Here is a 26691-nt window from a genome sequence, read left to right on the forward strand (position 1 = left end):
TTTCATTCTCTTATCTGCCACTTTTGACTTGGCGTCTTGGTCAGAGAAGCTTTAAAACTGGTGAATTTCCCAAAGGGAAAAGCAGCACAAAATGTTAGGTTCACTTCCTTGTGATTCTCTTTTCTCTATGATCATGGCCTCTCTCGAGGCTTGGTTGCTCTCTGATACCTCTAAAGAGCTTATTTTCTTTTTAATTCAGCTTATATTGTTTTCTATGGAATGAGGTTGGTTTGATACAAGCTTTATTGTGTCACAGTCAGAAGCGGAAGTCCTAAATTACAAACAGTATTGTTGCAACTGTTTAAGATGGTGTACATAGGAAACCCCTTGGGGATGCTGTAAAGGAGTACCAAAGGTTTTAACTGCTCTAGGAATGTATACCATTATGATGGCTACATGTGGGCCTCCTGAAGCACTTAGAAGCTCCTTTTCTCCTTCTATTCAATAATAACCATTTGCTACACCGGAAATGCACAGTGGGAGACCTCAAGAATCGTTTCCCTGAGTGCTGTTGAAGCAACTCCCAGCCTTGATCTCTGCTCTGGTTTTTCATTCTTTCAAAAGTGACTTGTTGCATTCTTTGTTAGGAAGTGTCTGCTAACAAGCTTTGGCTTGTTTTTTATTCTCATTCCTAAGTTCCTTTTCAATATATTTTTATTTGAATGCTGTTTACTTTATTTCTACTTATAGTTAGCGTCTGAAAGCAAACTAAAATATAAGATTTAGTAAATGTGGAATGGAATAAAAGTAGTGAAAAGAACTTCCATGTAAATCAGAAACCACAACAAGCAAGATTCTCTTGAGGGTATGCATCATTCTATACTGGGAAGCAGAAACAATAAACCAATCCTGCATATTCTGCCTCCCAAACTTGCAGCTCCCATGTGGCTCTTTTCTCTTTCCTGGTGAGTAGCACCACCTTTGCAAACTGGCCCATGTCAGAAGCCTGAAATGCGGAGCATGTGTTGGGGATGGGGTAGAGAAAGTCTCACTTAATCTTCCTTTCGGATTAATCACTGATTTTGTTGGTTCCACCTCACCTCTTCTCCTTCCCCTTTTCCCCGTCTCTCCCATGAGCCCACATCCTCTCACCTGATTTGGTAGTCTCCTAATTTGCCTCCTTGTGCCAGTATCACTCCCTTCCAAATTAGCCTCCTCCTTAGACATTAAGTCATTTTTCTACAATGCAAACATAAGCACGTCACTACCCTACTTAAAACCCTCTAGGATATATCCAGAATAGGCAAGTCTATAGAGACAGAAAGCAGATTAATGGTTGCCAGGGGCTGTTGGGGAGAGGGGAGTGGGAAGTGATTACTGATGTATACGGGTTTCCCTTGGGGTGATGAAAATATTCTGCAACTAGATAGTGTGAATCTACTAACCGAATTGTACACTTTAAAATGGTTAAAGTGGTAATTTTATGTTAAGTGTATTTTACCACAGTTGCTTTTAAAGCCCGACAGGATAAGGTCCACTCATCCCAGCATGTCACCTGGGGCATCACATGGTCCCGCTAGTGTCTGCCTGTTCATCTGTCTCTTCTGTTTCCCTCTATTCCCGCACGAATGGGACGACACACAGACTGCTGCACGTGCCCGCAGCTTCACGCCCCCCTGCATTTCCACGCAGTTTCCTCTGTCTGCGGTGATCCCTTGCTGCACGTGCCGTTTCACGCCCCCCACATTTCCACGCCCCCCTGCATTTCCACGCAGTTTCCTCTGTCTGCGGTGATCCCTGTGCTGCATGTGCCCGCAGCTTCACGGCCTCAGCATTTTCACGCAGTTTCCTCTATCTGCGGTGATCCCTCCACCCCCACCCTACCCAGCATTCTCTGTCCAGTGATCTCCTTCAAGACCCCCAAGAAGCTTCCCCTGACACATCTACATCAACAAGCCCACTGTGAACTTCCCTCTTTTCTGTCATCTAAACAGGCATAACTGGGAAACCTTTACTGGCAGGTCTGTGTTTCTAGTTCCATGGAGAATTATATCGTTTTCTAAAAAATAAAGTGGAATGAAGCTTTAAAGTGTTTGTATAACCCTGTTGAAATTCATGACACACTTGTGACCCCCTGGAACATCTGGAACACATGAGGTTAGAGGCTACAGCTATAGTGTGGAGGCACCCAAAATAGACAGCTCTATTCAGGGAGCCCTGAGATTAATCTTGTCACATTTAAATATGTAATTACAGCCCCGCCACATTTTGTTACTCACCTCTAAAAGCTGCCGAGTGATCTGTATCTTTGATTTGTGAATGCTGAGTGGCTTAACTATAAACGACAAAGTGGTTTATTTTTCCACACTCAAAAATATATTTATTTTTGAAGTTAATATCAGTAAAATGCTGTATGTGAATCTGCTTGAGCGAATATGTTTTGTTTGGGAATTTTGTGGCATGTGAAACAACCTTTGTTCCTTAACGAGCTTTCTTTTCCCCCAATCTTAATGACACAATTTACAATGTCATTGGGTCATTACACATGGCAGCTCAGAAATTGGACCAGGGTCAGGTAGGTCACTGAGAGGAAGAGTAAGAACACCTGACCCCTTCAGCTCTCCTTCACCACTCGATAATTATGGACAGGGAAGGTGTGTGTGAGTGTGCGTGTGTGTGAATAAATACCAGGAGACTGGATGCCCAGGAAGTGAGGTCATGAGTAGGTATTAAACAGATTTCTACTTGTATTCATGAGTAGGTGTTAATGAAATTACCTTGATGTAAACAGAATTCCCTGGTTTGCCACAGAATAGAAAAAATTATCAACAGTAGTTCTCAACAAGTAGATGGAACAACAGCATCAGCATTGCTTTGGAATTGTTAGATATGCAAATTCTTAGGCCCTGTCCTGGACCTTCAGAACTGGAGAGTCTGGAGGTGACGCCTCACAATCTCTTTTAATGAGCGCAGGTATTTTTATGCACGTTCAAGTCTGAGAGCCATTGCTTTGTTTTTTTTGTTTGTTTTTGAGGTGGAGTCTCGCTCTGTCGCACAGGCTGGAGTGCAGTGGTGCTCTCTTGGCTCACTGTAACCTCTGACTCCTGGGTTCAAGTGATTCTCCTGCCTCAGCCTCCCCAGTAGTTGGGATTACAGGCATGCATCACCACACCCAGCTAATTTTTTTTTTTTTTAAATTTTTAGTAGAGACGGGGTTTCGCTATCTTGGCCAGGCTGGTTTCAAACTCCTGACTTCAAATGATCCACCCACCTCAGCCTCCCAAAGTGTTGGGATTACAGGCGTGAGCCACTGCACCCAGCCAAGAACCATTGTTCTAAACAACCTTTTTAAACCAAGGTTTTTTATGAAAATGTAGGAACACCATGTTCTAGGGTAGTTAGGTTCACATAGGCATAGATACATATATATTTATTGATTTATACTTAGAGATGGGATCTCCTTTTGTTGCCCAGGCTGGAGTGCAGTGGCTCAGTCAGCTCACTGCAGCCTCAAACTCCTGCACTCAAGCGATCCTCCTGATATAGGCATTTTGATTTTGGATTTTGAATATAGATAAGTGTTGGAAGAATACTGAAAATGACCAATATTTACTGAAGACCATCCCAGGTCGGGCACTGTACTAAATATTCCAGGGACGTTATTCCACTAACTCCTCACACAACTCACAACTACCCTATGAGGTAATACTTGTTTCCCAATTGTAAAGTAAAGGAACCTGAGGCTCAGTGAGGTTAAGTTCCTTGCCCAAGGTCACACAATGTGCAGTGCCTCTCGCCATGCTCCTGCACTCTGACTTCTGAGCCCGGGCTGTGAAGCACTGTGCTATCCTTTGTTTATCCTCTGTCAGCTGCAGCACTGGTTCTGGGGGCAGGATGACCTTTAGCTCTCGGATATTCAATTTATTGCTGTTCCGGACCATTGCTGCCAAACTCATTTCCAGTTGAAGCAGCTGGGTTTTGTCACACATAGGACTTTGTTAAGTGTCCTCAGCTGAGCTGAAGCCACACAGAAATCACTCATCAGATTCCTGCCAGGGCCAGAGATACAGATGAAAATCTGCAGGAAGAAATGTCTAGCCTGGGATTGCGGGGCGGCAAAAGTTTCCCTCTAGAGTCCTATGAAGGGGTTCTTGTCACACATGTTTACTTTCAGTTTGTGATAAAAAGTGGACATGTTGGGTTTCCAGCTGCAAGCTTGTACACAAATGGTCGATGGGTTTCGCTGGCATTGCAGTGAGGCACACATGACCTTTGATCAACTGCAGCAAAACACAAAAGTTTCACATTTGCATGTGGAAGAGTTAAGTCTGGTCCCACATCTGCAAATGAGATCTGCCTCCCTCACTGTAATATGTGAAATACAAAAATATAGAAAATTATCTGTTTATATCTGCAAGATTTTTTTGTTTCATCAATAAACCTCAGAGGGCTATTGAGAGGTGAATAAAAATGTTCCATGACTAAGCTGCGAAGTCCAGTTCAAAGATAAGGAATGATTGTGTGAGTACTAGGATTTGATTAAAAACACCACACCGGTGTTTGCATCAGAAGTCAGGGTTCTAGCTAGTTATCTCACTTACAGTTGTGTGACTTGGACAAGCTACTAAATGATTCCAAATAGCTCAGTCATCTCAATGCTCATGTGAATGGTGCTCCCTGCAGTTGTGCAGTGCACAGTTTGTATAGCTGCGAGCTGCAAGGTAAGTATCATCTAATAGTGTTAATCCTACTTACCACACATCAAGGTTGTAAGATGGAATGTGTTGGGAGGTAGGGGCAGATTTTCAATATAATAAATGCACTATCCAAATATACTTTTTCTGCCTCAGTTTCCTTCAGATTGAGACAAGTAAAAGAACCCAACCTCTTAGGAAGGGCCTTGTGAAAGTGACGTTTAATTGCTGATTGTGATTCAGCAGCTAGAAGTTACTGAAAGTGATGCCCTTTTTGCATATGTTTATTCACTTCGTTCTCTGGTACCTCCTGTGCATTCTCCACATATGGAACAAGATATCTCAGGCCAGGCTGACCTCTCCTGCATGTAACTTCCCAACCCTCAGTGTCAGTCCTTGCCCTTCTGGCATTGAATCATGACAGCTTCCCGTTTCCCTCTACTTGGAATATTAGCTGATGCTAGAGGCTTAATGAGTACAGAGACCAGTCCCCTTTTGTTGACTTGAACTCGTCATTAGAGATGTTTTAGGAATGCTTTATATCACCCAACAAGGGCTTGAGTTACATAGGTGTATGCATTTGTCAGAAGTGGTGAGTCTACACTTAAGACTAGTGCATTTCATTGTGTCTTCACTCAAAAGAAGAAAATCTGTAAACACATATTGAACTCTGACGAATAATGTGATGCTGAAGTGTTTGGGGGAAGTACGCTATGTGCCCACTTTGAGATGTGTCAGAAAGATAAGATGGATTAATGGATGGGTGTGGGATGGAGAGAGGCACCCTTATGTGAGAAAGCAAGTAAAGTGAATGTTCAGGAGAGACTCAAAATCATCACTATATGAATTGTTTTCAAATTTGCTATGTTTTAAAATATTTTATAATCTAATATTAGAAAAAAAAAAAAAGAATGTTCTAACTCTATGCTGCTCAAAACATGACTTTCTTTTATTTCAAGTGTCAAGGTTTTTTTTTTTTTTAAGAGATGGGGTCTCATTCTGTCACCCAGGCTGCAGTGCAGTGCATGTGGCATAATCCTAGCTCACTGCAGCCTCCAACTTCTGGGCTCAGGTCATCCTCCTGCCTCCATCAAGGATGTTTTGGTTTCTTTATTTTTTTTGAGAACCAAAATTTCCGCTTTATTACTGATACAGGCTAAGATGGAAGGTATGGCTCAGTGTGAGGGACAATTGGGCTGGCTAATTGAAGGGTGGAATTAAGTAGACAATCCACCCCATTGCAGGCAGACCTGACATACCCCAGAATTAGTGGGCTGGAGGTGGGCCTCACCAGGTAACACCTGCAGCCCAGCACTCCCAACTGCGGGGAGCAGGCAGATCACTCTCAAGAGGAAAAAGACAAGGAATAATTTTCAATTTTTACACTCATGAGAAATGAACACAACTTTGCGTAAAATTAACTAAGTTTTAAAACTTTTCTACCTTAACATGCCTATTATTAAAGCCTATCCAAAGGCATGCATTGGGAGAGTATGTTCTGTATTTCATGTGAGTTTTAAATAGAGTTTAATCTGAATGAAAACTTTTCATGTATTTAGAATATCCATTTCTCTAAATTTCCGTTCTTTTTCTTTTTAAGGTAATTATTCGAGGTGGAGGACATATTTTACCCTATGACCAGCCTCTGAGAGCTTTTGACATGATTAATCGATTCATTTATGGAAGAGGATGGGATCCTTATGTTGGATAAACTACCTTCCCAAAAGAGAACATCAGAGGTTTTCATTGCTGAAAAGAAAATTGTAAAAACAGAAAATGTCATAGGAATAAGAAAATTATCTTTTCATATCTGCAAGATTTTTTTCATCAATAAAAAGTATCCTTGAAACAAGTGAGCTTTTGTTTTTGGGGGGAGATGGTTTATTATAAAATTAACATGAGTACATGAGTAAGATTTACAGGATTTAACTTAAAGGATGAAAGGAATGGATGATGTGACACTGAGACAAGAGGTATAAATGAAAATTTAGGGTCTTGAATAGGAATTTTTAGTTTCTTCTAAGAGTAAGTGAAAAGTGCAGTTGTAACAAACAAAGCTGTAACAGCATCTTTTTCTGCCAATAACGGAAGTTTGGCATGCCATGCATATGAAGGTGTTTGGAAATATTATTGGATGAGAATCACTCAATTATCATCCCAGATAAATGGATGAAGCTATAATCGTTTTGGGGAAAAGATTCTCAAATGTATAAAGTCTTAGAACAAACGAATTCTTTGAAATAAAAATCTTATATATAAAAGTAATGATGAACCAATTCTTGATAAGCAGAGGCTCTTATGCAGAGAACCAACTTAATCTTTGCCTTTTCGTTTTCTTTTTCTTTCTTTGAGTTTGAGGTGCACACACTTCTCAAAGAGCCTGCAGGCTACAACATTAGTTATAAGAGCCATTTTAATTTGGGCTTCAAATTCTCTACTTCTTTTCCCCAAATAAAGAACAACCTAATTTTGTATCATTGTTAGAATATCAAAAAAATTAAGATAAGCTGGCATCAATATATACCTTTATAAATATACATTCATTAGCAGTTTTCTAACTAAAATATCACATCCTGGCACATCTTTTCGATTTATGCATCATGTGCTCTCATCTCTTTTAAATTCTACAAGATGTGTGGATTTTTCCACATCACTTCCTTCTCATATTAGCCATCTATGAATTGGCTCAGTGGAGAATTAAATTTAAAAAGTCAAAGCCTGTCCTTGCGGCAAATATTTTATGGAGTTTATTCCTTTAATTTCTCATTTTGTGCCTGATTTCATTCAGGTTTGTGATCTTCCTTTTTAAAGTGTTCATTGTACCCATGTCCTAGAAGTCATTAAATCAAATATTCTGATCAAAAGCAGATTTTAATTATTGCAGAGAATAAACTGGGGCAGGGTAGGATGCAAGAAGTTTTCCATGTAGTCCCATCTGCAAGTTAAATTAGCTGTATTTGGTCCCATGTCCCATAACTATGTACTGGAAAGGGCACTGACTGGCTGGGAGACCTAGGTTTAGTTTCATATGGATCACACATGCGCTGGACGTTTTAGGAGAAGTCACTTCACCATACCAGCCTCCCAAATCCAAGGAAGGTAGCCAGAAGAAGAGACTTCTGAGGTTCTTTTGGGTTCACATGTCACTAGGGTAGTACCTATTTACAAGGGTACTATGAGATGACCCAGTCGATCCTCGTTATTCAAGAATTCTATGTTTGCAAATGAAGTCTACTTGCTAAAAAAATGTGTTTGTAACCCCAATATCAATACACTTGCTCTTTTGAGGTCATGTACAGAGTGGCAAAAAATTTCAGTTGCCCAGCATACACATTCCCAGCTGGGGCCAAAGAAGGAAACACTCTGCCTTCTTGTTTCAGCTTTCATACTGTAAACAATCGCCTTTTTCTTTGTTTGTTTGTTTGTTTGCTTTTTTCTTATTAAGACGGAGTCTCGCTTCATTGCCCAGGCTGGAGTGCAGTAGTGTGCTCTCGGCTCACTGCAACCTCTGCCTCCTGGATTAAAGCAATTCTCCTGCCTCAGCCTCCCAAGTAGCTGGGATTACAGGTGCACGCCACCAAGCCCAGCTAATTTTTGTATTTTTAGTAGAGATGGGGTTTTGTCATGCTGGTCAGGCTGGTCTTGAACTCTTAATCTCAGGTGATCCTCCCACCTTGGCCTCCCAAAGTGCTGGGATTACAGGCGTGAACCACCACACCCAGCCCAATTGTCCTGTTCTAAGTCTGTTTAGTGCTACATTTTGGGGGGCATTTTTGTGCTTTTTTTGTGGCTGATTTTGCTGTTTAAAATGGCCTCAAGCACAGTGCTGAAGTTCTGACCAGTGTGCAAGAAGACTGTGAAGCGACTTACAGAGAAAATACAAGCAGGTATTTTGTTTTTTTCAGGCATGAGTTAAAGTGCTGTTGGCCCTGAGTTCCACATTAATGAATCAACATTTTAAAGGTGACTAAGAAACACACTTAAGGTTATGTATTGATCAGTTGACAAGAATGTTGTGACCCACAAGCTTGAAGGAACCTAAACGTATATTTCCCTTAGAAGCAATGGTTCAGAATTTGCTAATTCTGTCTGCATAGACATTATAGAACATAGCTACAGTGGGTAAAGAGAATTGACTATCTTTCTAGAGCGTTTAGCATAGGGAGTAGCACAGGATAATAGCTCAATACGTGGACATTGTAGATGTTTTCATTTTTATCATCATGCTGCCAGGTACGAGGCCAGTGGGGAGCGCTGAGGTGGTGGGGGGGGGCACGAGTTGCCAGATCTTCCAGGAGCAACCCAAGCCAACTCATTTGAGGATACAGTTCTATGAAGATTGAATCTGGCAAGTATTTTACTTTAGAAGAAGAAAGGAAAAGATTGAATCTGGCAAGCATTTTACTTTAGAAGAAAGGGAAACTAAAGAAAAACTAGTTTTTGGATTTAATTGTAGAGAGTCCTTTGTAGAGACTCTCCAAGTACAGTGCAAGCCCTCCATAGATGTTCAAGACAATCTGTTATAGTCCAAGGAGAAAATACCAGAATGTCTGTCTATATTTGCTTCATTTCAAAATGAGAACACAATTAAGCTTGCCTAGTATGTAATGCTGGATTCTCATGATGCCCTCCCTCAGTACAGACATGACACAGTCAGATGTCTTATGTGACTGCAGTTGCTGTAGGCAGACAACATCTGCGAAGAGGGAGAGGCACATGGAGGAGGTCCACCGGAGCATCTTCTCACAGTCCCGCATCTAGCGTATTGTCAATAACTGCAATTGACATTCATATAGGATGTTATCAATGTGATTAGTTTCACAAAAGCAAAGCCTTTCAAAGAGTGGGATGATTATAACGCTGCAATTTGATGGCCAGTGGTCAAGGGGGACTCCTGTACTACACTGCTTATCTCATGGTAGTGCATTTAAAGGAGTTGTGGAACCTGAGGTTGAGTCCTGGATCCTTTCTTTGACAAAAAGACAAGCATTGCAGACGTGCTGTCATGGCAAGTGGCGATTGTTAGTATGTTGCCTAGCAGATATATTTTTTAAAGTAAACACACAATCCATCTTTTCAAGGTAGAAGTGGTATTTTCACTTAGTGAAATTAATTAGTGAGGAAGTTAACTTCTTTTCCAAAGAAATTGAATCTATGGCAAGAGCCTTTTGAAAACAGATGTTTGGAAATGTTCCCATCTTACTACATGCACATTACAAAAACAAAACTAAAAAACCCTTAAAAGCAAAGAAAATTTCAACAATTGTCTCTGTGTAATAGATGAGACTGAAAAATAAGTTTTGGGAATTACTAAAGCTCATCTGGTGAGGCATTTCTTCTGTTGAATCTACATATCTCTGTTAAGTGTCTTTTTCAGCTCTGATGGACTTTGAAACCAAGCATTAAAATAAACTGTATGTATAGCCAGACGTTTGAATGGCTATATGACAAAAGGGTAACCCAGGACTTTTTGAAAATGACAAGGCATATTCAACACATTGGTCCTATCGAAGATATTAACAGTAATATTTTAGAAAGCATTTTTTTACCATTAAAAATCAAATTCAATTTTTAAAAATTAAGTATTTAAAATTTATCCTTTTGCAGTTTCCACTTCAATTAAAATTTCATAATGTAAATATTGTTAGTACAGTAGTGGCATGATTATACTTTATAAATGAAATAATTTTATATATGATATATTTATAACATATTTATAATATATCACATAAATATAATTATTATAATTATATAATTTATTATGTTATATAATTATATGTAATAAATATATAACATATTTATAATGTATAAATATATTTTTATATATTTATATAAAAATAAATATATAACATATTTATAATGTATATAATTATTTCTTTAGAGAGTATAATCATGCCACTGCTGTATTAACAATATTAACCTTATGAAATTTTAATCGAATTGGTATATATTATATATTAAATACATATATTATATATATGTATCTTCAGTAATTTTTTAATGATAAAGTTGACAGCAAAAAGATTTGGAGACCACTGTTTGAGATGACAGAAAGTCTAAAAGCAGCCTTAAACTTTGTTCCAATTTCGTTATATTATTAAAAAAAAAACGCAAGTCATCTAACAATATATGATGCTTTCTTTTCTATAAAAGAAAGAAAAGGAAGACACCCACACACACACGCACACACACCCCTGAGGAGTTTCCACAGCAGATGGGCAGAGCCCATCAGGAATCAAAGTGGGTCTCTGTTCAACCCCATTGTCTTCCCATCAGGCACCCTGCTCCCGATCCCTCAGCTCTTCCTCACCTATCAGTGGGTAGGCGTTAGGGTCTTTACTGTCATTAATAATGGGTTTTACTTTGAAAGTGGTGTAAACCAGATCCTTGGTAACTTTTTGATGCAGTTTCTGCTCTGGAGACCCAAGAGGGGCTAATGTAAATTTGAATTGCGATTCTCTGGAAAGTACTAAGAGCTTTGATTTAATTATTGATTGATGTGAAGTTCCCAAGTTATCTTTTCTAATGCCACCAAAAATATGACAGGTAAGACCAGAAACCAAGGGCTAAGATCTTGTGGTGAGCTGCTTGACTTAAACCCTGATTTCCTGAGGAAAGTCTGGTGTTCCCTTTGTTTCTTCTTGTGAATAACAGCCCCCCACCCCCGCCCCGCCCCACCACGCCCCGCCACTCTTACTGCTAATGATATATGGGCCTGGGCTGTGTCCATTTTGTGCCATGTAAGCCTCTGGCTCTAAGCTCAGAAACCATTTCATTCTCCATGCTGGGCCCTGAGGGGTTGACCGCCGGTGGTCAGGGCCAGCTGCAGAGATGACTGGGAGTGGCCTGTTTAACTCCACCATCACACAGGAAGTATGCGCCCTGGGGTGAAATATAGCTACCTGCACAGATGTGTTTACTTTTTCTTGCATATTGCAGCAGTTATTGTTATTAAAATTCTGAAGATTTAAAAAACATTCAGAAAACCAACCTGAAAGGGATTGATTTTTTTGCCCCTAAGACACCGAGCCTAAGAATTAAAAGCAGACTGCTGTGATTTATATCTGCTCAAACCCAAGAAAAGACATCTGCTCAATCATTTTAAAGGGATTTTTGGCAACTTCAGGAGTACGAGGCGGGCCGTCTGCGTTCCCCTGGGCGCTGTGTGTGTGAGGACAGCAAGCCAGGGCTGTGGCTGCCGCTCACACAGATTCACAGGAAACTTCACTGTATCTAGCCGGGTCTTTTGGGCAAATGTTAATTTTTTTCTTAAATCTTTAATTTTCAAATTGCAAAAGAAAGAGCTGTTCATTGCAAAAAATTCAAATGTAAAAACTTGCCCTCACCAATCCCACACCACAGCCAGTGGCAGCCACTCATAACTCATCCCAGGCTGAGGAGGGAGGGTGGGCCACCTTGAACTCAGTGTCCTCAAGACTGCACCCAGTGCGGGAGAGACAATTGCCCCCCACCAAAAAAACAAAACAAACCCAGGGCATTATCATTAGAAGAAAGGGAGCCTGGATGTTGTGCAGCCAGGAGCCAAAAAACATCCACCATATGCAGCTATCAAAGCTCAGTAAAAATATTAAAGCCAGTGTCTACATGTTGACATGCAGTGGGAATACGCACTGCTAATTTCCCTAATTCCCCAATGAATGTTTACAATCAAAATTCACATGTACACCTACTAATGTTTGATGATACTTTAAATTTTCGTACATGAGTCAAAGGGAGCAAAAGAAGTGCCTGAGTGACCTGCGAGTATGGGGGGATGTTGTGTGAGAATAGGAAAATCTAGACACTCAGTACCAGGAACAGAAATTGCCCTGGACTCCTGGCTCAGTCACGCTTCCATCTTACAGCAGGATGTGCCATGTTAATCTTCTTGAAGACCTGCTCTGGGTGCTGAGGATATGAAGACAAATCTATCCAACTCCTCTGCCACTGAGATGCTCTAAATGGGGACAGGCGCTTATGAAGGGAAGGCTGGTGACCACTGCATAAATAATCCCAGTGTGCCACCTACTTTAATAGATGAAGGTCCAAAGTGCTTTGAGAACAGAGGACAGAGGATGACTAATTACTCCAAACTAAGGAGTGGGGGTGAGACTGGAGACCTTCCAGGGGAAGAGAGTATCTATCACTGGTACAGGCCTGGGCATCAGCATTACTGTGCTGGAGCCTGATAAGGCTCCAAACATGCCAGTATCTGCCTTCTCTTATTTTTGCCTTCCATCCCATGAAGATTTAATTATTTTGTTGCAAAATCTGAATTTGCAAATGACTGCCCTAAACTTCCATCATGGGAGAGTAGAAGGATTGATTCCCGTATTATGCTGATTGGAAGAAACCCCTAATGGCCTGCTTTAGTTTTCCCATCTTGTCTCTGTAGAGCCAGGAAAGATCTAGAAGGCTGTCTTCCTGCAAGCCCATCCATCAAGTGGCCTTGGTGGCGTGTGAAATGGCATTTCCTTACTAAAATCCTCACACGTTGCACGGTAACATGCCAGAACATGCTGTCATTGACCAATTTCCCATCTCCCCTGGGAAGAGAAACATTCTTTAAGGAGGATATTTTGAAATGGCTCCACAGTGTGACTCACTGGAGGACAATGCCGAAGGCTTTGGGGCAAAAATAAACAAAAGTTAAAAAAAAAAAAAAAAAGTAGATTCTATCAAAAAAGGTTTGGAGTGATGTTGCCCTGGAAAATGGAAGCTGATCTTGGACTGGATGAAGGGTGGATTTTGTTTACTCCAATGAGGTAGTTTGTTCAGGGTAAAATTCCACTAGAATGTGTCTTCCTTGTTAGGGCAGAGGAAAAGGAATCTCTTATCAGTCATGGTTCCCTCAAATGAGCTCCTTTGTCCCCAAAAAATGTTAATATTTGTTAGACTAGAGCCTCAGAAAATTCCTTAAGAGTTCTAGTTTCTTAAGGAATGAGAAATGCAATTCTGTTTTGGCCTCATAAGTAAAACAAGCTCCATGTGGCTTTGCTTCTAAGCCACATTCCTCCCTCACTGGACAGTCAGAAGAGAAAGGTGCACCACCCTGGGAAGCATGCGATTCTGAGCCCTGGTTCCAAATCTTCTGCCATTTCCTACCCTTCAGTGGAATACTTTTCTCTTCTTGGGCTGGAGTAGAGTAAAAAAAAAACAGTTGATAGTCACATATTCAATGTAGAAGCATTAAAGGAAGAGAAAAACAATTCAGTAATCCTGTGTGATTAGGACATACTCAGTTACGTAAACTGAAACCAGGTGGCTTAAAACTACCAGTGCCAACAACTCCAATGGAGTTGTCTTTTAGTAAAGAAAATACTGGTAAGGCTGAGAATGCAGAGAGGTTTGTGTTATTCTCCCCTACTTCTCACTCCAAACAAATCCTTAGATCCCTAACAGCAGATAGCATAAAATGAAAACAGAGATGAGAATATAGAGAACAAGGAAGGTGTGGGAAGCTTTGGAAAAGACCAAAAGGAGGTGAAATGGGATGAGTTCTCAAGCCACCAGCAGCAACGTTTGGTACCACCTCAGAAAGTGAGATGAATGTTAGGCTTGCCCCTTTCTCCCTAGCCCCAGGTGCAGGTGTAACCCCCACCTTTGAAGCCCAAGTTGCTGCTGGTCTTTGTGATGAGCCACTTCTCCCCCTCTGTCCAAAGCCACCAAGTGAAGAAAACAACTTGGCATTTGGAGTAGACAGCAGGTGATGATGACAAGCATCTCTGCGGACAGAAGTTCAACACTGGGAAATATACCATGAGAGCTGGCAATGACTGGTTGCTACGTTTCCATGTGTACCATGCTGAGGGATTCTAGCATCTTGATAAATTTATAAAATGCACAAATTGCTAATAAATGGCATAACAATAAGAAAGAGAGAACTATCTATCAGAAATCAGACAGTATAAAACGTAATACATGCCTCAAACTAGATATGCAATTTAAAGGCTATTTCTTCTCACATCTGCCTGGACAGATTTCATAAAACCACCATAAAAGGATTCTGTATTTATGTGAGAGAACACTTGAGGTTGCACAGGTCTACACATTCGTTCCTCAGTAATTGATACCTTTTTTGTTCACTGGTGCAGCTGTTTCAAACCGTGTCCACTCTCAAACTCCAAGATGACACAGAGTGGCTTCCCTTACTCTCAGCGAATGGCCTTGTCTCCTACCTTACTGAGAAGATCAAAGCAACCCAACACCATATCCCTCAATTTTCCTTTTTCACCACCACATACTCCCACAGCATCATGACCCATGTTCTCTTCCTATCACAGGGAAAGTCCTGCCTCTCTTCTGAGCTCCCTGCCCATAGCTCCAGCTGTTCTGATGGAAACTCAGATTCAACATGGCCAGCCTGCTCACCCTCCTGCAAACCAGCAGCTTCCCATCATTTTCCCTGGTCTGCGAGAACATCCACATTCTTACCATCAACAGCTTTCTCTTGTCCTTCTTTTACATTCACCCAGTGGCCAAAGTCTGTTTACTCTACTTCAGCAGTATCTTTTGTAGCTCGCTCCTCCTTTTCCTTCCAGTTTCTAGATGATTGCACAACCTACTGAAAGGTCTGCCTGCTCTAGTCTTTCACCAGTCCCAGCCATTAATCCATCCTAGACAGAGTTGCTATTTCATTTTCTAATGCAGCGGTCTAATCAACTCACTCTGACTCAATGGCTGCCAACTACTTAGGCTGACGTCAAAACACCCTGGCTCTGAAGGCCTGCCATAAACTGACTCCAGCCTACTTTTTTTGGTTTATTTTCTCACTGCTCAAAAGTGTTCAGTCAGATGAGATTATTTACCTTCATGCAAACACTACCTCTATTTTCTTTCTGCTCCTGCCTTTCTGTTCGGCGTGCTCTGTCAAATCAAATCCTGCCCAGCCTTCGAGATCCACCTCAAAAGCATAAGAGAGCCAGTAAGCCTCCCTCCTTCCCCGTTCCCTTTGGCCACCCCGTTTATAATCATATTCTTCTGTGTATTCTCTGCCTAACTCTGGGAAAGCACATTTCTGCCTTTAGTCAGAGTTACTGCCATTTTCCTTCTTCATTCCCCTTTTGAGCAGGTATAGCTGACCCCGTGTCCTTGCTTTAGGGAGGTGAGCAGCAGGATGAGATGCAGAAGGACCCTGGGAGCATTCCTGGCTTTTGTGTTCTAAAAAGCCAGAGTCCAAGGGGAGGATTGGGTTTGAGGAAACAGAATGGCTTGGAAAAACAGGCAAGAATTGTCAGACTAAAAGGTAATTCCCCTAGCTGAGGCAAGGAGCAAGTTCGGCGGGTTCTTCTTCCTGGCCAGGGCCAGGTCTGGGCCACAGCCAGGAGAGGAAGAGCTTCCAGGTGGAGGAGCTGGGGAGTGGGGGCCACAGGTACTGAGGTTTTCAGCCTTTCCCAGAAGCAGCAGAAGGCTGCCAGGCATGAAGGGACTTTGGGAACAGGCACAATGTGATGGCCTGATTGGCAGAGGACCCTCTGAAATTTCCCACTGTGCCAGCAGAGTGGGAACTCATAATTTTAAAAATATCATTGTAGAAAATAGATACCACATTTCTTATCACCTGCATTTGTGGATCGGGATTCATTCTCTATATATTCAAGTACACATAACACAACTTTTCCCCTTGAGGAAGAGCACCTGACTTCAATTCAACAAGACTTATTGTGTGCCACTGTTCTGCGTGGTGGAGATACAGCAATGAGCAGGATTGAAGACCCTTCCTCAAAGACAGTGCATTCCTGTGACATGTCAGTGTTCAACATGCACACATATCTACATGCATACACAAAGACATATTGCTAAGTGCTACAACGAAAATCTCAGCAGGGTAAGGGGAGTAAAGCCTGATGGGAGGTGAGAGTGTGATCCTGGAGGGGCCAGGAAAGGCCTTCCTGACAGCTGATATCTGAGCCAGGCTGGAGCGAAGCGCAGCCAGGAATCTTACTTGTATTGGGCAGAGTCCACGACCGGCACTGAGGACCAGCAAGGGGCCCAGGCCCTGAGAAGAGAAGCTCAGCCACCCCAGGGAGAGCTTGGTGATTTCAGTGCCATGGAAGGTGGTCGCTCAAGGTAAAGCCTTGGGACTTGCTTCCTCTGCTTCCCCAGCAGAGTGCAAGGCACACAGTACGTGCTTAGAAAATACTGACTGAAAAAGGGATGGGCCAAATGTGGGTATTTATGCCACACTGAGAAGTAAGACATAACACATACAAATATAAATAAATACATAGAGCACAAAAAATGGCCAAAATGCCCATCGCCCAGATAGAACCACGGTATTATTATCTAGTCTTTCATTATTTGCAGATTCTATTTTTTCCACACCAGAGACAATACCATGTCCTGTTGTCTTCACTTAATCATACTGCAACTTTTAATATCATCCTTTAACTCACTGAAATTCAGTTTCTCTCTTACTGGCTCCAACAACTGGGGCAAAGACGTCATGAGGCAATTGACCCTTTCAAGGGTCACAGAGGGTGCTCAGTAGCCCTGAATTTTATACAAAGGGAGACCCGTGGGCCACCAAACCCTTTGAAGACCAAGATCCTGTGGCGGTGTGCTGGCCCACACAGCCCCTCCTGGCCCCTGGCTGCATGGTGCCAGAGTCTGGTCTCCGGCCCAGGAACATCCTTGCTTCACAGTGCTCAGAGATTTGCCATCATTAGTAAGATGGTGCCTGTGAGATTTTCCTGTCTCTGTTTGGGGTTGAAGCATTGGAACATTTCCTAGAGAGGCATTTTGTTCCTCTCAGGCCTCTGCTTTTACCACTAGTGGCTGCCCCCAGCTGTTCCTAATTCTCTCTCTGGATGAATGACTCAGCTTGATTCAATGTCTACAACTTGTGGCTTCTTAAAGGAGCCAGACCATTTTGTAAAACAATGAAACAGAGCTCAAACCAAGTAAACTCACCGAAGAGTACAGCCATAAATTAAAATACATAAAATGTATTTATTTTCAATGTCCAAGATTATAACTCTTTGACTATGAAAATAAACACATGCCTGAGTTAAAAAAAAAAAAAATCAGAAAGAACTTAATAGAAATCAGACAGCAAGTCTACACTCTTCTCTGATGCAGCCTCCTATCCTTCCATTTGCTTTGGGCATAGCTCTTTCTGAAGAAGCTGTGGGACCTGTTCTGAGGTGTCCTCTTAGCCCCAGGAGAAGTGGAAGGGACATGTTCACAGCCAAAAGGGAGAGCTCTGTTAAGTGTTCTTGGAGTAGATGCAAATTTTACAGGTGAACCAACATTCTTAAGGTCTGAAGATGTCTTTGGCTGTGTTAGATTTGCTTTTGCCCATAAGCAACAAATGAATTCATTCAAGACTTGTATTACCAGAAGGAAAACAAACCTAAGCCAGGACAAAATTAATGGGAAATATAAGGAAAAAAACCCCAAAAACTCCACAATCACCACCAACAAACAACCCGCAGTTTGGTGGAGATGATTAGCATCAGATGGAGAATGGCACCCAGGTGCACAGATGGGAGGATGTCCGAGGACAAAAGCAGCTGCGTCTCAGCTGGCACCTCCCAGAACATCTAAACCACTTGCAAACACAGAATTACTTCCTTCCACCCTCCTTCTGTCTCCTCCTCCTGTTTCTTCTGTTCTTCTTTCCTCTTTCCCTGGAGCAACAGGGATGTTCTAGGTTGAAACTTTTCAGAATGAGAGGGTCCTGTGTGATGGGGTTAAAGATGGAAACTGAGGGATGGGTGGGTGGGATTGTAGGATGGTAGTCATCTAGGAATGTAGACATGATTCCTTATCACTCTCCCCACACATTGGATTTCAAACTAAGACTTCCCTCCCTGAGATAATAAAAGGTGCATTCAGCTGCCTCTATGGCTGTCTTATAATCAATTCATAAGGAGTTGATGGGTGCCTAGAGCTTAACCAGACCTGCACATAACCTCAAGTCTAATTCTATCATGTGGCTTCTAATGCCATCATACGGAGCCTCTGGCAACAAGGCCACTTTCCAGTTGTTAATATCGTCTCCCTTCCAGGCTCATCCTGCCAGAATCATTTACAGCTCTGTTTCTGAATCTACCCAGAAAAGACATTTTTTTTCTTTGGTGAGATGGTATCCAGAGAAAACAACACTTTCCTAGAACAAATGGATATAAAAGTTCTGTTCATTACAATCAGCACAGTAGTGAAGACCTTCAGAGGTCTTGGTGTCACAGAAATTCTTGGTGTAGTATTTTTAACTTAAAATTTTTATTACATTGGCAACTACACCCATTTAATGAAGAACACTAGTTTGTTTTTCATGTTAACAATTCATTGATGTTTTAGTTCATGCCAGAAAGCCTTAAGAAAAGCCAGGAGGACAGGTACTTTTGTCTGTTTTGTTCTGTCCTGTGTTCACAGCTCCTAGTGGAGCACCTGACACTTCGTAAATGTTCATTCATATTTATTGTTGAGTGAACAGAGGTTTTTTCTAATGGGAAATTGTGAGTTTGGTCATCTTTTCAATTTCACGGCATTTTATGTGAAACAGAATTATTTATCCACCTTTAAGGGAAATTTTGACCTAGTTTCGCTCTTCAGAGGCAATGAGACCCTTAAAAATAGATTTTTTTAAAAAATCTAGCTTAATTTAAACTCGTAAACTACAATAAGGTATTTAGAAAGTCAACCCTTTCTTCCATTACAAATAGAAAATTCTATTTTGTGTCATGGCAGGACTGGAATATTCCTCTGTTGGTTACAAGCTGAGTCTGCCAGCAATAACAAACTGATGGTTCCCCCTACATTATGCCTGAGAAAAGGATTCAGGTAGAAGAGATGTAATACAAATTAGATATGCTAAGATGAAACCTTCTCAACTCTCTTCATCTGTGGATAAACAAACCAAAAGCAAACATATAATTCTGAAAAATACTCCATATTGTTTTCTTCTTAATAACTCAACTACTTAAACCAGTGGTTGAGGAGTTGAAAAAATATAAAATTTCAACCTCTGCTTTTCACAGTTAGAAAAAAAGCTGATTTAATAGCTTAGAACTCCAACAACTGTTGGCCAAATCCCACATGAAGCTGTGCAGTGATTCTTAAGTGGCTTTTTAAAAGACTCTCTCATTTATAATGAAAATATAAACTAAAATCCAGACTGCCATATATAATCTTTTCCCAGAGAGAGAACCTTGCTCCAAATTTGTTGACAGTTAAAGAGAAAGCCAGCGAGACTCCCAGCAGTAAAACTGGGCCAGGATGAAAGAGGTAGAACTGAATCCTTTGACCAAAATTCAGATGGAGACCTATGTGTTTTCTGGGATTTCTATGAACCTGAACATAGGGAATATGTACCAGCAAGAGGTAAAACTAATTTGCGATCATGTCAAACCTGGAGCTTCTAATAGTTCATTCTTGCACTTCACAACTTACATGTGGAATTCCAGTGAAAAGAAAAGCAGTATGCATTAAGAAATCTCCAATGTGCCACTGAGGATTTGGGGATGAAATTTCTATGTTCTTCCTGTTTTGATAGTTTTAAAAATCAGTTTCTGTTCATTGTGTATCTGATGCAGCTGTGATCTTACTTGTGAATGTGGCTATCTAGAAAATTAGCAAATCAGTTACCATTTATCCTAGGTAACGCTGTTTCATGTAGTAAATGATCAGTATAAACTATTTTTGTTCAATATTACAGTGAATATAAATGTTATGCATAATTAACATAAAATATGAGTACTAAAACCTGTTCCTTTACATGCCTTCTTACCTTTTTCCACTGAGTATTGGGAAAAACAACCCTTGCACATCTTCTAGGATTCAGCCCCACAAACAGGAAATGTGATTTAACCGCATTTAAGCTTCTGCGAGTTAAATGGATCTGGCCATTGATTGCTTACCAGCATTAGGTGGGTTATTAGAAATGTATTCTGTTAATTTGCCTGACAATGGGATTGACAGCATAACAGCATTACCACCAAAAGCAGCTTTGGTTTTAATCTCTAGAACTTTTGTAGCAAAGCAGCTTGGATTTGCCAGGGATTTGTGTTTTAAAGGGATTATGTTAAAGATTATTAAATTGAACCCTCAAGGAACAAGGCTGGATATTCATGCTAGAAATGCAACTCCATATCTCTACCGGCCAAGTCGCTTGTGAATGTTTGAGGATTCCTCTCACACTCTAAGTTGCTATGAAAGTGTAGACTGGCTAAAGAAAAATCTTCCTTAGGAAAAGGCTGATGGGGAGTTGGCAAGGCAACTGTAAACAGGACCCAGCCTTTCCCATTTTAGAACATTCAACAAGTCTAAGAGCTGGAAATGGAATGGCAGAATCATCTGAATACCTAAAGGTTAAGAAGACAGCAAAAGTGCGCTTCACTAATTAAAGAAGATAAAATCAAGAAGCAGAGTTGGGGGGTGGAGCTAGCAAAGAGCTAAAGAGGCCTTCATTCTGTGGTCAGTGGAAGCAGAGTGTCAGATGGGTGACATGGCCTGAGGCAGCCTCACAGGGCTGAGGGCATTGGACAGGTCCAGGCAGCCCTCCAACCCCGAGCTGGACCAAAGGGACTGGCTGCACAGGCTGAATAAGAGGCACTGCCCACAAATCAATTAAAATATTTCATAATTAAGAAAAAATCATTTCTAAAGCACAGTGCCCCATGAAAGGAATTTGGAATAAGCCCAATAATAAAACAAACTGGACCTCTATTTGAGCTACTACCCTATGTGGAAGTGCTGGCTGTGTCATGACCTCCTTCCTCAAGAGAAAACCTAAGACTTATGCAGGGCTCTTCCTAAACTGCCAGTAGGATGACACATTCAGGTGACATGAATCGCAGAGGAGGGAGGTACTACCAACCCCCCTCCCAACGTGACACATTTACATATTCCAAAGATGACAAAAAATCAAGCCTCCGCGTGCTTGCAATTCATTTGGAAGAGATAAGGCTAGGACATACCCGAACAATACTTCAAAATACTTATTAAGCAATAAATAACCAGCTGCAGTTGAATGCTCTCTGGATTCCAGAGTCTAGTTTAATCCTATTTCAGCCATTTAGATTCCTGCATAAGAGCTCTGGCGTGTATAATTCCAAGTGGGGTAAGAGACAAAAATTTCCAAATATATGCCTTGATAATACTTTCCTGAAATGGAAATGTACTTACTACTCTTACTGATTAAAAGAGCAGATTGAGAGCAGCCTAAATATCCATTATTGGGTCTTCTCATATAAATATGATGTATTCCTGTTTGTTTGGTTTTTTTTTTTAACTAGAGAATGAGGAAATTCGCTATGGACCGATATGGAAGGAACTATATATCATTCAGTGCTCAAACACAAAAGTAGAAACCACTCTATGTCTCTCAAGCAGAGTAGGATGGAACACAGGAAACTGGTTAAAAACTACTGGAAGGACTGAGGAGCAAAAAAAAAAGGGGGGCTCTTACCCAAAGAGGCTGGGAAGCTGCCACTGTCCCTTGACTGAATCCTGTCAGGGATACTCAGTGTTGATCTTGTCGAAACTATCCCTGGACTGCTGGAGCCCAGAGCACAGGCAGTCCAGGCCAGATGGGAAAAATGGCTAATCTCCTCCTCCCACACTGGAATCTAGCACCAGCACCTCCCATGAAACCAGCTGGATGAGTGAGTCTGGGAAAGGCGATGGAGGATTATCCAGAAGGGTGGACTTGAACTTAAGAGTCAAGAGACACAATCCGGCACATCCACCCTTTTGCTACTCAGCATCCACACATTCCATTGTATGCACCCAATAGCAACATCACACTTCTTCCTCACAGAATGTAATTTTATTCCTCACATAAATGAATACAAGTTCACTCTCTCCCCAAAACAGAGAATTCAGAGTAAAACCACTGTAAGATAGTGGCCTCAGCCCACTGTATTCATCCCAGGGTGATGTTAACTTTTTCCCTCTTTTCAGTCACCATTGCACCTTTTATAATGGATGTTCTACAACCTAAAGGCTAAGTTGTAAAATTAACCACCAATACTCAGTGTTATGCAGAGTAAACAAAGAAGAAAATGTGCATAGCTGCTACAGGTTTTGTTTTGGTGACTGCTAACAAAACTAGTTGACTGATGATGATAATAGTTAAATAATAATTGAGAATGAGCTTCTTCCAATGTCCATTCTATCTTCCTTTTACCTTCAGCCAGCACCTGAAGTTAGTTGTCTGGGGTTCTTTTTTTGGCAAGATTATTTAAACCTTCATTTCTGAAGGGTCTAAGTCTTTAGTTGTCCTGCAGGTTGCAATATTATTCCAGTAACTTTTACTCCTGGACATGGAAGTGCTAAGAGGCACCCAGGAGAATTTCCTGGGCTTCAGATGTAATCCTCCCTGCCACCATTGTGTGTCATGGCAACCCAATTACTTCCTGGTAATTCTGATCAGTCACCCCAGCCAGAAAAGTCACCCTCTTCTTTGCCTGTCCATTTAGTGGCAGAAGAAACTTGAAATGGGCAGACAGAAGTATCAAATTCCAGTTCAGTGGAATGCTATTGTGTCCCCTAGAGGAAGCATTCTCTCCTTGGAATCAAGGCCTTTAAACCAGCTGATCTATGTTTTGTAGAAAGGAGGGCAAATATTCCGTGAGTGATACTCAGGATGTGCTAGTGAGAGGAGCCACTCCCATTTTTACCCCTTGACCCAGGTCTGTGTATCCTGACTATGAGAGACACAGCACTGCTCATTTGTTGCTGATTCAAAGCATAATCTGTGTGCAGTAAGAAAGTCACCTAGACTGCAGGCAGTTATCTTCCAGATGGTACCATTTTTGAAACTTCAGTTTTCTATTTCTAAATTTTGTAATGATAACTACTTTTGGGTGCTGGAGTACATGGTAATCCAGTAAGTCCCATGGGCATGATACCAATGCTGTATTTCTTTTGCTGTAAAATTAGTTCTTTGATCATAAGCAAAGAACTTCTCTGGTCATAATCATCATGCTATTGAATAAGGCTCTGTGTTAAGTTCACAGATGGTGGTACTGATAAACCCATTGCAGGCAGTGAATGCACAGCATATTTAGAAATAGTGTCCTGGGCAACATAGTGAGACCCTGGCTCTACAAAAAGAGTTTTTTTTAAAAAAAAGAGCTGGGCATGGTGGTGAGTGCCTGTAGTCCTAGCTACTTGGGAGGCTGTGGCAGGAGGATCATTTGAGCCCAGGAGTTCAAGGTTACAGTGAGCTATGACTGCACCATTGCACTCCAGCCTGGGTGACAGAGGGAGACCTTGTCTCTATTTAAAAATAAATAAATAAATAAATAAATAAATAAATAAATAAATAGTGCCTATTCCAGAGGACAAAATCATGTCCTTCATAATAGAAGTTCCATGCAATAATCTGATGGCTGACTGGTCCCCCTGGGGAATGACTCCACATCACAGACTAGATGGTAGAGCCCCTGTCAGCAAGTTAGTCATTTATCAGTGACAGGAGCCAGACCAGTTTGGTGAGGGGAAGTCCACATTGTTGAACCTATGTCTGGCTTCTCTCCCTGCCACAATGGCCATGCTCTTCATGAGCCTATTAAGCAAGCCTTGGGATTGCTGGGAATGGACTGACCGACATCCACAGAACAGGCCATCCTGTCAGTGGCCTGCTGAGGGCCTCATCAGTGGATGCTCTCTAACAAGAATTTACATGTGACAGTGCCCATAGGGAGAGGTCCATCTGCAAACCCTTTTCCTAGACTTCCTTGTCACCAGTACACTAATAAAACCATTAATGACCCGTACATTGGTATATATCTCTACTTCTGGCCATCTCTCCCTCCAGACAACATGCTCAGTGTTTGGTCCTGAGAGAGCTCCTCTTACCACATTCCTGATTTGGGCTGCAATGCTTCAGCAGTCCACATCTACCTGGTGCCTCCAAACCAGGCCCAAATGTTTTCCTCCTCTGTCAACAGTCAGTCCTAGAGGTCACAGATGTGGACTAATTGGTGAATTAAAATGGCAGCAAAAGTAGATGCTATGGGAGTCACAGCCACTTGCTCTTGAAACTTACTTGTGCCTGAAGGACCTGCTCAAACTAAGCCTGGTATATACTGTTTCACTACTTACACCTGATGATGGATTTCTGCCATGCATGCCTAACCTTACGGCTCAGAGGACTGGTGTATTAGTTGTCTGAGTATCCTGAGTAATAAATTACCCCAAAACTTTGCAACATGCATTTATCATCTCACGTCGTTTCTGAGGGTCAGGAATCTGGCAACAGCACAGTTGGGAGAATCTGGCTGAGGGTCTCTCACGAGGCTGCAGTCCCAGTTGTCAGCCAGTACTGTAGTCACCTTAAAGCTTAACTAGACATGCTGTAGCCCAATAGTTCTCACCTTAAAGTTTAACTAGACATGCTGTAGCCCAATGGTTCTCCAATGGGGGTGATTTTGCACCCCAGAAAATATTTGGCAATGTCTGTAGACATTTTCAGTTCTCAAAACTATGGGAAGTGATGCTACTAACATCTGGTAGGTGGAGGCCAGGGATGTTACTAAACACCCTGCAATGCACAGGACAGCCCCACAGTAAAGAATTGCCTGTCCCACAAATGTCAATAGTTCTAAGACTGAGAAATCCTGCTCTCTCGAGCCCTTTTTTGAACTGGTCCCTACACAATACTTGCAGTTTAGTAGGTAACTCAAAACATTGCTCTGAACGTTAGACTCTAAAAGGGTGTATGTTACCTCAAAAATAAAAAGACTCACAGAATACTATAGCTCTTCTTCGTGGTAGGTGGTACAAAAGTACAGTAATTTGTCTTTCACTTTGGAGAGGAAATGCCAATATTCTCCAGACCACACTGGACCCCTAGCATCTTCACCAAAGCAATAGGCCTTTGATTTTTCTTGGGGATCATCTCCCACCCTCTGGCATACATTTGTCTTATTAAGGCACGTACGATATTTGCTCCTTGCTGCTCACCATGTCAATTACACATCAGCAGGATGTTTTGCAGGATACCAAGACAGTCCAGGCTCCTGCAGACTATTTCTTGTCAGAGAGCAGGACAGGCAACGCAGGCCTGAGGTAAGATAGGGAGGTGTTTTGCCATTCCTCCAGCTGGTTGAGAGTAAGCTGCTTCTGGTGATCTTTGCTAATTTGGTATTGGGGGAAAAAGCATCCACCAGATCTGTAGCTGCATACCAAGTGCCAACAGCACTGCTGTGTTAGCCAATAAAAGAGACTACATCTGGTCTAGTAACTGGTTAATGTTGTAAGAATTCACAGTCATTCTCCAATAACCATCTTCCTTCTGTATGTGCCAGACAGAGGAGCTAAATGAGGACACAGTAGAACAACTCCTGTACTGTTCTAACGTTAGATAGAAGTACCAATCTCTGTCATTTCCCCAGGGATAAGGTAGTGCTTTCAGTTTACTCTCACATAGGAAAGAGAAATCCCAAGAAGTTTTCACTTGGCCCTGCCTACCGTACTAATACTCACCACACAGGTCAGAAAATCCATATGGAGGTGAGTTCTTTTTGTTTCTGAGATGACAAGTCCATTCAGGAATGGCAAAATAACCACACCATGGGTGAAGAGACCCATTGGAATTCAATGGAGCAGCCGCAGGTCCAAATTTCATTTACTACCTGATTACCAATAAGTGATACCCCCCTCCAATGGGTCAGTCAGAGGCATTCTGGGTCTCTAGAGATTAGCATAGACTCAGAACCAATGCCCAGAAATCTACCAAAAGCCTGGATATTCCTCCTTCCTCAGTACACAGTTACCCTAGTGAATGGCTGCACGTCTTTTGGGGAAGACTGAAAGGAAGATTTATGCTAGATACTTATAGCAATGTTATATAGTCCTTCCTCAAACTTCCCAAGCCTCTCCTTCATCTAAACTTTAGGGTTCTCAAGCCTTAGCATGCATCGGAATCAGCTGAAGTGAAGACTGCTAGGACTTATCTCCTGAGTTCTTGTGTCAGTGGGTTTGGGGGCAGGGTCTGAAAATGTGCATTTCTAACAAAGTCCCAGGTGATGTTGTTGCTGGAACTTCTTGGCCACGGTTTGAAAATCAGCAATCTAAGGATTTCTATGTTTTAGAACTGACTCAG

The 26691-nt window shown here is 41.6% G+C and overlaps 1 protein-coding gene across 2 annotated transcripts in view; it reads left to right on the plus strand.

The window, feature by feature from the left end:
* CPVL (carboxypeptidase, vitellogenic-like) overlaps window positions 1-6486 on the plus strand; it is a 172007-nt gene extending 165521 nt beyond the window's left edge. For both annotated transcript variants that reach the window (XM_011972228.1, XM_011972227.1), the window contains exon 13: window positions 6235-6486. In XM_011972228.1, coding sequence (XP_011827618.1) covers window positions 6235-6345 — 111 coding nt within the window. In that variant the 3' untranslated portion in view covers window positions 6346-6486. The remainder of the gene's footprint in view (window positions 1-6234) is intronic.
* The last annotated feature ends 20205 nt before the right edge of the window (window positions 6487-26691 follow it).

The sequence above is a fragment of the Mandrillus leucophaeus genome, unplaced genomic scaffold (assembly GCF_000951045.1).
Source record: "Mandrillus leucophaeus isolate KB7577 unplaced genomic scaffold, Mleu.le_1.0 Scaffold128, whole genome shotgun sequence".
NCBI classification, from domain to species: Eukaryota; Metazoa; Chordata; class Mammalia; order Primates; family Cercopithecidae; genus Mandrillus; species Mandrillus leucophaeus.